General features: G+C 35.1%; 1 protein-coding gene across 7 annotated transcripts in view; it reads right to left on the reverse strand.

Moving 5' to 3' along the window:
• The window catches only part of FHIT (fragile histidine triad diadenosine triphosphatase), a 620,021-nt gene that overhangs the window by 586,944 nt on the left and 18,972 nt on the right, over positions 1-14,105 (reverse strand). Inside the window, exon 2 of one of the 7 annotated variants that reach the window (XM_042799726.1) lies at positions 13,239-13,254. The exons of the other annotated variants lie outside the window; for them this stretch is intronic. Coding sequence (XP_042655660.1) covers positions 13,239-13,243 — 5 coding nt within the window. The 5' untranslated portion in view covers positions 13,244-13,254. The remainder of the gene's footprint in view (positions 1-13,238; positions 13,255-14,105) is intronic. 7 annotated transcript variants of the gene reach the window in all.

Genomic DNA, 14,105 nt, shown 5'->3' on the forward strand with positions numbered 1-14,105 from the left:
CTGGGATAGAGTTAATTTTCTTTCTAGTAGCTGGTACAGTGCTGGTTTGGATTTACGGTGAGAATAATGCTGAATACAAACTGATGTTTTAACTGCTGCTAAGTAGTGCTTATCCTAAATTAAAGGATTTTTCAGTTTCCCATGCACTGCCAGAGAGGAGATACACAGGAAGGTGGGGGGGGGGCATGACCAGGAGACCTGACCCAAACTAACCAAAGGGATATTCCATATCACAGAATATCATGCCCAGTATATACTGGGGGGAGTTGGCTGGGAAAGGCACATTGCTTCTTGGGCATCAGTCAGCAGGTGGTGAGTCATGTCTCTACATGGGTTTTATTTCTCTCTCATATTCATTTGAATTACTATTATTATCATGTTTTTTATTATTACTGTTGTTGTTACATTTTGGTTTATTTATTAAACCATTCTTACCTCAACCCGTGAGTTCTACTTTTTTTTTTTTCCTGATTCTCCTCCCCATCCCATTGGAAGAAGGGGGGAGTGATTGAGAAGCTGCATGGTGCTTAGTTGCTGGCTGGGGTTAAACCATGACATGCTGCATATGAGATCACTCCCCAGTGGAAAAATGCTTTGAAAGCTTGGCTTGAATGTAAGAATATTCAAGAGAACTGTTCAAACAAAATATCATGACATGACAGATCAGAAGAAACAGTTTTCAATAAAGGCAGATGGGGCATGCTTCTTACCTTTTGCAAGGCAATTTGTTCAGTAATATTAGGAGGAACAACAGCAGGCAGAACCAACAACTTGGATAACTGTATTGGTGTCAGTGCCTCCCACTACAAGTACAATCTCTTCCATTTAAGCATCCATCAGCCCCATGAGAGGAAGCTGAGTTATACCCAGGGAGCAATACTCATATTAAATAAGACTGAACTTCAGTACAATTCCAAAGTGTAATCTGGTTTGCTTAATTAAATTAGCTTTTGCCAGGCAGGGAAAAATGAAAAAAAAAAAAAAGTTTTTAAGTTAGGAGAGGAAAAAAATGTATTCCAATGCTCTCTACTCAATTTAAAATAGTGCATTCATCATTAAACTTTTATTCTCATAATTACTCTTTAAATACACAAGGAAAGGGCAAGTCTTCTCTAGGACCTTTCAGTGTTGTCCAGGCTTGGAAGTCAAAGATTTTTCTGAAAGTCATCCACTTTGTGAAACTACTTAAACAGCAGCAGCAATTTGTATTACTACAGCATTAACTAGAGGAAAATACTAAAATAAATGTTTCTAAAATACTTAAATAGCATAAAACATATTAATAGGTTCAGATTATCACTATCTTACTCAGCATTTCATTTTTATGATAATAAAAACAAGCAGGTTTACATACCTGCATGTTAACCTATATTTTAAATCATACATGTAAATTACAGTAAGAATTTATACTCCCTCATGCAGAGGGCAGAACACTGACATTGGGAAAAAGAAGAATCTATTAGCTACCACAGCTTCTTAGTTCTAACCACTAGTAACAACATTTGAAAGCCAAAAAAAGACTATGGCATTTCATAACAAGGACATGGCAAAAAGCCATCCTTGCCTTGTGGCACAGAACCCAAGTTTGAGTTTCTCTTCAGCGAAGCCACTCCTGAACACTCAGCCTCACTGAAACCACTCAGCTCAGCTTACCTAGGATCAGTTCCCAGGTCAGGCAGGGCCAGCTACCAGACACGGCCTCCCAGAGAGCAGCTGGAACAAAGAGTTCAGTTTCTACCTTCTTTGATTATCTCATTCCATTGAGAAGATTAGCAGAGATTGCAAGAGACTCTTTTAATTTTAAAACAAAGATGGAGGACAAGAGTTTGAGACGCAAAAATGTCGTGTTGGTTTAAAGATGATAATCAGAAGCTTCTTGAAAATTGTTTTATGAGGAGCAATTTATCAGAGCTGGACTACTGTAGAATTATTGAGTAGTGACTGAATTACTTAGTGATAAAAAAATACTGCAACTTTGATTTAAATTGTTATAAATTTCTATTCTTAAATCTGAAATACTGTAACATATAATACTGCATTTGCAGTAGTACTATTATTTAGCTATTAAACTTCATCATCGTACAAAAATGGTATTATACACAAATGCTATGGATAAACATGAATATTGCCTAAGCTACATAGCAATAATGAAAAATACAACTTCTAGATATAAATTGGAACTCTCATTGAATGAAACCAGTTTTTTATGTTGACAGTATATAATATTAAAGATAAAATTAGAATCTTTATTTAATTTCTACTAAGAGTTCAAAACTGTATTTTCAGAAGTGCATGATAAAGAATGTCTTTTCTGAAAACTGACTCGCCTTAAACTTCTGACAGTCTTCCTAACTGAAATAGTTTAAAGGGTGCCTAACTTCTGCAGTGACATGTACTAACCCTGTTTCCATTCTTCACAAAATTCCCTTGCCAGGGTGATGATATATTTCAGTGGCTTTTCCTTCAGAAATATTTTCAACAAAACAGTAACTACATACCAGAGGTTATAGAGACAAGGGGGGTGGGGGGTGTATTTTGTTTTTTTATTTTTTAATTCTTTTTTTTTTTGAAGTATGGTTGAAGGAAATTAGACCCTCCTAAAAAATAAAAGTTCATTTTCTCATGCTTAATGACAAATGATGGCCCTGCCTTTGACTCCAGCTTTGTGTCTGATTTTGCTCAAAAGGCAGCTGAATAGTTTCAGACATTAGCTTTGCCTTTACCCTGAGGGTACGTGAAATGGAGGGGCTTGAATGTGTCAAGTTTTCTTGCTAAGTATTCAAAGCTCTTTGCTATATCTTGGTGACTTTAATTCTCTGCAACCGAGTTTGAGTACCTTTAAATAAGTGATTTCCTAATACCATCTTTCAGTCTTGCTGTTCTCACACAGAAGTGTGCTAGTTACCTTTTCAACAGTAAAAAGTGTACAGCAGTTTCCATTGAACAAAGCCTTGACAATGTAGGTTTCATTAGTGGACAGTTTTAAGGCATATAAAATAATTACTACAATGTGAATTCTTCCACTACCTTATAAAGTACAAACTATTCCTTTCCAAAATATTCAACATGCTAGTGCAAAGAACAGTTTTGCAGTGTCAAGCAATGCATACTTACTCAGATCAAGTTTTTTGTTACTGCTCTTCTAGTGTTAAAAAAGTTAGGCCAAAATCTTTAACTGGAGATTAAAGTTTAATCTCTTACCAACTATGATTAAGTGGAATCCCTTTAACTTTAATCTGAACATCTTTTTGCCATTTCTGCCCAGAAGCTACAGCTTCAAGAGACACAGTATAGAAAATTCTGTTGCACATTATACTTTTACCAAGAACATCAAGCATAACTTCAAGCATAATGCATTTTTCATGTTTAGCCCAGTGAACAAGCTTTATTTCCCAAGACTGAGAAGCTAGCCTTTATGAAAAGCAATCCAGGGCAAATGCATTGTGAGAAATACATCTGCATTACCAATGGGCTTTAAAGCAATCTAATTAGGTAGCCACACACTGTTTTGTGAGAAAACTAGCAACCTAATAACCAGATTGTCATTGGAAAGAAAACGAAAAATGCATGGTAGCAGTGAAATGCTAGATTTTCCTCTGACCTGTGCATCCTGCAAAATCCTGTTGCTATCTCATTCGGCTGACAGACTGTCTACCAAAATGCTTTTAGTTTTGTTTTTTTTTAAGAATTTATAACATTTGGAAAACTATTGTAACTTAAGAATTACCTGCCCTATTTCAGGCTTGGAACTACAATGAGAGGCATTCAAGTTTAATCACCATGTGCCAAAAGAGGATTTAAGACCCATTAGATGCAGATTTTCAACTTCTGTATTATGTTTATGATGAAATAAATTAAGACCCATGGATAAAACACAAGATATTAGTTATCCTCACTTAAAATTTGAGGAACATAATACTTAAATTCTGTTTGCAGATTAACTTGGTTACAGGTACTAGTTTACAACACCACTAAACTGCCTTCAGGAAAGTAAACTTAGCCTTCAAAAATTGTAGTTGTGGGAAATGTGTTAACTGCTGTGTTTCACTTAAAAAAAAAAAAAAAAAAAAAAAAAGATCCATAACTGATTTCAATAAATACTTTCATTTTAGCCAAGAAATACTGATATAACAATAGAACACTAATCCTGAGACAACTGCATTTTTAATATCACCTGAAGCTCCTAGATCAGAAATAAAAGTTAAGCAACCTGAATTTCAGTATAAATTCACAGTTCAGGTTGTATGGAGACATCGTATTTTAGACCTATCATGATATACAGAATTTTAAGACCAAATGATACAGTCATCTGGAAAAAAAGTTTGCCACTTCTGTTATCTCATTGTCCCTCTATAGTTAAAACCCAACACAAATTTGGCAAATAGTATGTTGAAAACCTTTAAAGTTAGAAATCAGTGTGGTATAGAGCCTGAAAAGTGTAAACCCAAATCTCAAGGTGTAAAACTCATTAATCTTCAGAAGTTTGAGGACAGTGCCTGCTAAGCTCATTCAGTAAATACACTGGCAAAGATGATTAGTTGAGAGACCAGAAAATCCTTCCAAGCACTGTTTCTGTACCAATGTTCAGAAATAAGAACAAACTATTCCATATAACGGGACAAAAACCACTGGCTGTTGTGGAAACAATTTTTTTTTTTAGTTCATAATACATATATAAAATATCAATAGTATATGCAAAGTATAAAGGAAATATTTCTGGAAACACTACATACACCTATATTTAATTCTTGGTAAAAAAATCCTTCTCCTCTGCACTAAAGTAACTATGTGCTTATAACATTACTATTGTCCTTGACAAAAGCATGGCACATTTTGATTCATGAGTCAAAAATATTTTTCCATACTATCTAAATCTGAGGAAGCAACTCAGAACTCACCAGCCCTCATCTGTGAGCAAAGAATCAAAAATTACCATGTGACTGCAATACCACTCTGGCTGTATATGGAAAATGTAAGACAACATGATATAAAAACACCATTACAGGAAGTCATCATGAGAAAAAGTACTCCATTCAGCTATTTAACTTATACACACAAAAAGATGCCGTATCAACACATGCATTGAACTTTAACCACTACTACTTCCCTTCTACTTCCTTTCTCAACAATTCATCTTACTGATGCCCAAATAAACGACCCACTGCAAATGGACAAGTCTTCTTAAAATGATGTAATGATTTAACTTACTGTACTGCGGAGCTCTGACAAAGCAGTTGTTGCAAATATAGTTTGTTTTGAGCCACAAAGTTATGACAAAAACTTGATGATGGAAACATGTCATGAATTCCTTTTTTTTCCTTCCCCCAGCTTTCAAGGGGCCTGTTTACAGTGTGAAAACCTACTTTTCCCTCAAGCACTCTATTTTAGGAGTGTTTTCTTCCTGTCCAAGTTATTTAAAACTATGTACTTGTTATCAAATCATAGCAAAGCTCCCATTGATGCAATTTCTAATACTGCTGTAGACTTAGTTACTGTATAAAGTCCTTATGCAGCATTGCTTTGTTTCAGCTATTAAACCATGTGCTGCCATTTGAATGCTTTATCTTTAAATCAAGAGCTTCAGAAAAACAGCTGTTTGATAGTTAGTATATAAACAAGTACAAAAAAAATGAAAAAGAACTTAAATACAGCATACTATTCTAATTCAGTAAAAAATGTACCTTTACAGTCTAATTTCAGAGAAAATATACCAGGACAACAGAAAATGCCGGGTTTATATCCACTGAAAATATGAAAGACAATTCTTCATTATAAGCATAACATCCAGTCCTCATTTTATTCACCAAGTCTCAGTAAAAGAATAAAAAGATTTTTCTCCCCTTCCCAGGAAACAGATTAGGTAGGCATGACATTTTTCCACTTCACTGTTGTATGCATTTATAAGCTTTCCTTTTGTAGCATTTATGAATTCAAACAGTGCTAGGGTTAAGCTGGAGCAAAGCAATTTGGCATGCTTGCATCTGCTTTTATCAGGGAAAGCAAAAGCAATCCATGAGGTCTGGACTGACCTTAAAGCACAAGTATTTATTTGGAGATTCTAAGGGCTTACCAATTGTGTTTGGCAAGAGGGAACCTAAATTCGATCACACTAGCACACAATGTCACCTTAATTCAAGCAATTGCCTTTCAATTCTTCTGGTGCGTCAATAATATAATTGGTACTCTATTACTATAAATATTGTCTCTAAAAAGGACATATGAACCATACATTCCAATTCTACCATGCTGTTTTATACAGGACAGAGTCAGGTTTCCAGTCAGCTACTTCCAAGTTTAGATCATTTATTTTTAAAAAAATAAATTTATGCTGCTCAATGCAATTATATTTTCAAAGCATAGATATAACCTAGTGATGTCTCCCATAAACAACTGTCCCAGAAAAATATTAAAATCTATCATCTCACAAGTAAACAGCTACTACAGAAAATTGTCTTAGAAATCTCAGGTATATGAAGGGGGTAGTTTGGAAAACAGATCTTTGCTGCTTTCTCTAAGCAAGCTATTTCTAAATTAATCTGCTGAAATACAAATGCATTCAGAGAACACATTTCTTCCTCTAGGAACTGGACGTTACTATTTTGTTTCAAGGCAGGATTGCTCCCACTCATTTGGGGAATTTGAGGAACAATTAGTGTTTCTAACTCTCAAGTCCACAATAAATTAAAAAAAAATGCATTATGCACAATTAGTGGAGAAACTTTTACTACCTCACAATGACAAAGACACTTAATCAAATTTAGATTCACTGCAGTGCAAGCAGTAGACTGGTGTGAATACAGTCAACTGCTTTGCAAATGGACTGCTTTTCCTGAAAGCTTCTGTCTTTCCATCCAGTGAGTACTACCATAATTGCCAGGTAAGGATGTGGCAGTGATTAAGATTTCATTATTCTTTTTTCTAGCTATATCACTACTCTTCCTTTTTTTTTTTTTTTTTTTGTCTTTGTTCTTCCCTGTTTATTTTCTTTAACTATTGGCAAATCTGAGATTATTTTAAAACCAGCAGTACACAGAATTAATTCTCAGTGACATGATAGCAATCCCCCCTTTCACACATTCTAGGTATATCAACATCCTATATTCAAATACAATTTGGTGTGCTATATCCCTGACTAACATCATCTCTTGTGCTTTTCCCTGTTAGAGCACTGTAAATCAGTATTTAGGATTATTTGTTTCCAGATAGCCAGTCTCTCAAACACCTGACATCATCTTGACAGTATTGTTCCCCTTTGATTCCCTCAGTCATTTCTAGCTTGGCTACAACTATTTATTTTAATATTCTGACACAAAAGGCAGACTTCTACTCACCCCCTTCATCCCCCCCCAACCCCCAGAGGTGGGTCAATACCCCACAAAACAAACTCACATCACTCATTTTCACTAACAGTCTAGTCAGAGTTTCCTTTGAAGAATTTTTCATTCTTTTTTGAATGAATGGTCTGAGCAGATGGACATCAATCCTCTGACATCTCTAAGAAATTAATAGTCATCTGCAACTTGCATAGCAGTACAATGGCACCTGTTATGCATCGTTACATTCTTCCTTGGCTGGTATTTCAATAGACTATTCAAACTTAAATATGTGTTATCTTTCAGTTTGGAAGACTGGGTTGAGCAGCTACCTGTGCTTACACCTTCCACAATTTCCATGGCATAGACATTTACACAACAGAATATGTTCTTGAAATTTCTAGGTCAGCTGCAGCAGGATGCCAATTCTCTTACAGAATTCAGAATGATGACTGGTTGATGGCTATGTGCTGTTAAGTCTACTCTTTCCATTCTGCCTACATGATCAATTCCTTTCTTGGGTCAGATGTACAAATTTTTCATAGTTTCTAGTTGTCCAAAAGTATTTCTGATTTTGCAGTGTCTCTAATCTGCTATTTGAGACTACTGATTCACACACATCATATAGAGAAAATGGCCACTGGCCTCCAGCAGCGAAGAGGACTGTTGTAGCTCCTAGCAACTCCTCCACTACCAAACTTAACACAGACTTGCAGAAGGAAAAACACTTGCATTCCTTTGTTCTCAAAATTGCCTTCAGAGCTCCTGTTTTCTGTATCCAGAGCCAGACTAACCACAGTTCAAACACAACCAACCGTGCTCAGAGAATCAGGAATTCAAGCAACATGTTTTCACAAAAAGTCAAATTGATCCAGGCCTGCTCAGAGCTCAAAAGCAAAGCATTCAGGCTCTGAGACACAGATCAACACATACAATTCCATTACCACCAAGTACAAGGTTCTAGAATTGAGATTCTTCATTGTCATTTTCTGCTCACCCAGTGTGTTTGCTTAACATCCTACTAACATATGAAAGGCATATCTACTCCACCTCTTCAATCAAAAGAAAAGCTGCATGTTTCTCCCAGTTTGACATTGAACCCAGATCAGTAGTTTATTCCAAGGGGCAAATCATGGTAGCTTGAGCTCATCTCAGTGCTAAAGAGCTAAAACAGCAACTTCAGGATGGAGCTAGCACATATTCACCAACTCACAATGAAGGTGTGAAGAGCTTTTGTCTGCATGGATCATAACATCTAAGAAATCTGCTCATACTAGGGCAGAATTAATCACATTCTCCTCAGAGGAGAGTTTTCCTCTTGCCAGTATCCCTCCAAGGAAAAGTAAGTCTGACAATTAACACAAGTAATATCATCTGACAGCAGCTATACAGATGTGCCACCAAAGGATGCAGACACTGCAATGAATCTAACATCTTTTTTCACTCTGTATCCAAATAAAGGAGAAAAACTGGGGGGGGGGGGGGGGGGGGGGAAGGGGAGGGTAGAGGAGAGGGTGTGTAAGAAATGGAAGCCAAAATTATCGAAACACAATATAAATATAATAAGGATATTTGGTTCATGGGTCACTGATACCATGCAACACCACAGGTACCATGATAACAATAAACAGAAGATCTAGCAGGTACAAACAGCTGTAAACCTACAAATTGCTGCTGCCACATATGTAAGTACACTTTCTTGCTTATCTTGTTTTCCTTTGTAAATACTTTTATTCACTGCAAATATTTGCTCCAATCTCTTTTTTTTACTCATCTACCTATAAACAGTTTAACTCTGCATATAAATATTAAAAATTAATTTACCATGTCATAAAATGCAAATATAGACACAAAAAATTTCCAGCTCATACCACAGCATAGCATACATTCATTTCTTCTATATTATATAAATCTGTTGTTTAACAAGTGTTTAAACAGTTGATCATAGTGATTTACAATTTATGACACCACAAATTCATATCAATTTAAATTTCACTGCATAATGTGACTATCTTGGATTTCTAAATCTTCCTTTTATGTTGCAGGCTGCTTTAATTATCACAGTTCAACTTTCTGAAACTGACAACAGAAAATCTCATAATGAAAAGAAGTTGGTGAAAACAAATATGAGATTATGGGACATTTGAATCTCACCAAAAAAGTCTTATTGATGAAAACGGTTCTCTGTCAGGATTCCTGATGTATTATCCAATCTCTTTAGCAAAAAACTCTTTCTGTTTTAACTATTAATCAAAGAACAATTAACTTACACATTTATGAGTAAGTACAGAATGCTGAATTATCTTCAAAGGAAAGACTAAAGTTACTGTGGTAATTTATACACAGACAACTATTACGTTCTGCTACCTACATTTTAGCTACCTACACAGAGGAAAATCTACAGGTATGCAGTAGTATATAGCTTAATTTCCTGCTTTCTGTAGAAATGCTTGATGCATACTACTACATAAGCAAGCCTCACACAAAGTCAGAAGAACCATTAAAAAAGCGACTTTTAATTTTTTTTTTTTTCCTCACCTGGCATTATTCAACTGGGAACCAGAAGCAGTACCAGTGTATTTATTTTTAAATACACTAGCATTAATCTTTGCAAACATAACTATACCAGAGTAACTTAACCGCTGTGAACAAAGCACAAGTCAGCAGTCATTGTCTAAGATTTGGTGACCCTCAGCACACCAACTTTCTTTAAATTTTCCTTCTGTCACTCAGTGTTTTTGTATGATAGGGAAGCCAGGTGGCTAAAGAAGTTGCCTTGTCAGCTTTATCTTTAATATATGCACTTAGATCTGTGAATATAAGAACAAAGGGTGTAAAGCAATATTTTTCAATGCAATGTAATAAATACACTTACCTCTAAAGTACCTTCTTTATGTACTTCAAAGATACAAAGGGATAATAAATACATATATAAAAGTAATGACCTGCCTATCAGTAAAAATAACTATGTTTACTTTGTTCAGGCACTGCTGTATAAAAAAATCTGTACTAATAAGATGTTGCTTCTGTCTACTGCTCTAACGACACCATAGTTTAGTCCTTAACACTAAATTCATCCAGCAGTCACATTCATTGGGAGGGGAGCCAAGGCTGAAGTGATTTTGACCAGCACTGACTTCCTCTAAAATTAGAGGGGAACTGCCCTGCATGTTTGTCAGCAAGACAACTCAACACAGCCAAAAGATCAATTTGTACAAACCAAAGTTCAATCTGGAAGATGATTAACAAACAAGTAGAACTAATTACCAAAGGAAGAGGACACTCACCCTGTTCTCAGTTTCTTCAAATGAAGACAAGCTTTTCAGCAGATACATTTTAGCCTTACACAAGCTATTTGCCTCCATCATGGGAAGTGAGTGAAGTTCACCTTCCTGACACAGGAGATCAACCTAAACGCTTCAACAATCTCTTCTTATCTTCACTACTGTTCTGGACCCAGCACAACTACTATGAATCTATACATCACCCTAGTAACATCATGTACAATTACAATCTTATTTTAGCACAACAAGAAACAAATTTGTCCAAAATAAAATTCTTTCCATCAGTTATCCTGGAAGAAAAAATAATCAAGTGAGGGAGAATTACCTCTTGTCTTCACCTCATTACTGATCCACTGAGAAAAAACACTTCTACCACCTTTTAATTTCACAATTTCACCTAAATAATAATGATTAAGTGATTTAGACTAGCAAGATCTGACTACATAAGGAGCAAAATACCTACTCCAAAAAGAATGGGTGAAGTCAAGGGAGAAAGCTGTACACATTTTAGCTCGGAACAGGATTTAGAAAATAGGAACGTAGATTTCAGGAATGCATATCCTCACTATTGCTGAAAATTTTTAGAAAGACTGTAAGTGTACATGTATAAATTGTATATCCATGTTTATGTCAGCATGCATTTGGGTTACCCCCTCACAAATCCCTCTACCTTATTCACAGAAAAACTGATTCAGATTTCAGTCTTCTACTGAAAACAAAAACAACCCAAAACAACAAAAAAACACAGCAAAAAAACCCCAAACACACATGCATTTTAGCCTTTATATGTTGCAGACTTCATTACAGAAGCAGCAGGCTTTTGCTGATTATTAAAATGTTCCTCGTCTCCTACATTTTACTTCAGAGCCTGTTCAGGATATTCTTTTTACATCTGTGATACTGACATTGATTCATTCTGATCAGAAGTCACAGGTTTTGTTTCTTTTGAGCAAACCAGTGGGCTTTCTGGATGAATCATCATCATCATCTTTTTTTTTTTTTTTTTTTTTTTTTTTTTTTTAAGGCGGCTAACGACTCATGGTATTGCTGACAAACTGTACTCTGGGAAGTTCATTACACTCTCAGCCTTCAAGATCACCTGAAGTCATTCTGGTTCTTTGTTACGCTCTCAACTATGATACCGAGTGCAGGTGCTGTCTATGTGTCACCAGGTGAACAGAATTCAGCTGAACATTTTTATCTAATTTTGGAAACATAGAAATGAAATGGGATATAACATTCTATGAGACTTATTTCAAACTTTTTCCACGCAGATCTTGGGTACAAAGATGATATTTTTGTTCAGGTTTTTTATATAGTTCTTTAAGCCATCCAGAGAACTCATCAGCTGAATTGTCATCAGCTGTTGTTGAGCTTTACAACAGTTCATATTGATTGGTATCTCCCAAAGGCATATTGTAATCATTTTACCACTGATAGGGTTATAGCCAGACACACACTTTGACATTCCCCTTAGATATGATAAATGCAATCCTCATTTTCTCAGATCTTGTGCAATTCACCACATATCCATCCATCACCACAGAATGACCCTTTCTATTTCACTGAAGCTGTAAAGCCCAAAGATATAAATATCTTCCTAATTCACACATATGCCATACATTCCATAGTCCTATTTTTGATTAGTTGATGGTGCTCCAGCTCATCATTTCCTCGATGAAAATATCAGCTGGTTTATTCCTTTTGAATAATTTTGTACAGCATCACTTGAAATAAAACATTAACAACAGGCTTTTCTCCCAGTGTAATCTATCTCGTTCTTAAATACCAGAGGGTATTCCTGACATATGCCTGACTTATGGATCATTTTGCTTGTGGACTGCCACAATCATTATTATTATAAAAAAACAGAAACCAGTTGGTTGTTACTAGCTAACACGAAGATTTGATCTGTCTACTTCTAACAGCATGTTCTCCACTGATGCCTCACTACCATCCTCAAATGATCATCAATTTTAACATTTGTCTAGTTTCTAAACACCCCTGTAAACCCACTACATACAGACATGGTTAAGGTGCTGTATGTTTACGGAAGCAACAGTTAAAACATATAATCAGCATAATCTTTTAAATAAAAAGGTCATAAGACAACTCCACAAGCACTATAACTAAATACAGACTACATCCTGTGTCCGTAAACATTACACCCAGTAGCCACAATACTTCATATAGCTAGTTTTCAGACAGCTGATTCAAAGAAAATTATTTCTCTTTAAACAGCAAAAGAAAAAAATCCATTTCAATATAGCAAGATTACTTTTCCATATTATAAATACACTTGTATTCAGTTTTGCAGTTCAATTCTTTTTAAATATCAGTCAAATGCATATCTAATTAGATGCAAGTTGATGTGAATTAGAATAGGTAATTCAAAGCACCATTAAAAAAAAAAAATAAAAACCTTTAGGATATACACCTTTTCTTAACGAAATCACAGTCTTGCAAGCCTACTAACATGCACATTCCTGTTGTCATTACCAAAATTAAGGCTACTGTGGAACTATGTATTTTTGTATGCACTAGGAAGAATGCTGCCTTAATTCAGGACAAGACCAGACCAAAGCAGAAAGTTTTATTGTTAAAAAAAAATAAAAATATTGTGACTATGTGTGAAACTCACCTCATTACCGCAAGACCTGTAATGATCAAAAAAAGTCTTAAGTATTTCAAGTCATAACTGACATCTCAGTTCAATGCATTTTAAAATTCAACCTATAATGATTTTCCCCAAAGATTAATTGTTATTACAACTATTTTTATATTTTGAGAACTGCAAAGTAGTTCTGAAATACACAAATTTATTAAAAATACTTGAAGTTACACATAATTGGCCTTTAGGGTTCATAAGAGGAACAAAAGGACAGTCAAAAATAATAGTCAGTACTTTAAAGAAAAGACTAAAAAACTTCTCATTTTGGACCAACAATCATCTTCAGAAATATATTAAGTATCTACAATAAATAAAAGCATGGATCAATGAAACAATTATTTGTCAAATTTTACTCAGATAAGAATTAAGCGTACTATTGTAAATAAAAATATTTGGTTAAATGGAATTTCCATCAAAGCTTAATAACTGAATTCAGGTGAACACAAATTGAAGTGTTATGTACTTTCTGTGGTTCCTATAATGGTTAATTCAATAACCTTAAATGGAATGTTACTGCTGATTATTCTAAGTTGGATAAGACAATTTGACAGTTACTATACTTTGAAATTTTCCTCTCATAAAAGCATTTTTCAAAACTAGACATATCATAAAGGGCTATAAAAACTTATTCCTATGCTTGACATGGAAAAAGCCTCTAATCAACATTTACTTCGCACTATGTTTTGTGCTTCTTTTGCCAATACTCTCAAAATAACAAGTAAAAATCAGTCCTTACCCAAGTAAAGCAGTCAAGCCAGCCACATATGAACTTCAAAGAGCAGCCTACCCAGACTCAGTGCCCTAACACTGCTCTCATCACAGAACTTCAAAGAGCTC

This window comes from Tyto alba, unplaced genomic scaffold, assembly GCF_018691265.1.
Source record: "Tyto alba isolate M040663 unplaced genomic scaffold, T.alba_DEE_v4.0 Super-Scaffold_3, whole genome shotgun sequence".
NCBI lineage: Eukaryota > Metazoa > Chordata > Aves > Strigiformes > Tytonidae > Tyto > Tyto alba.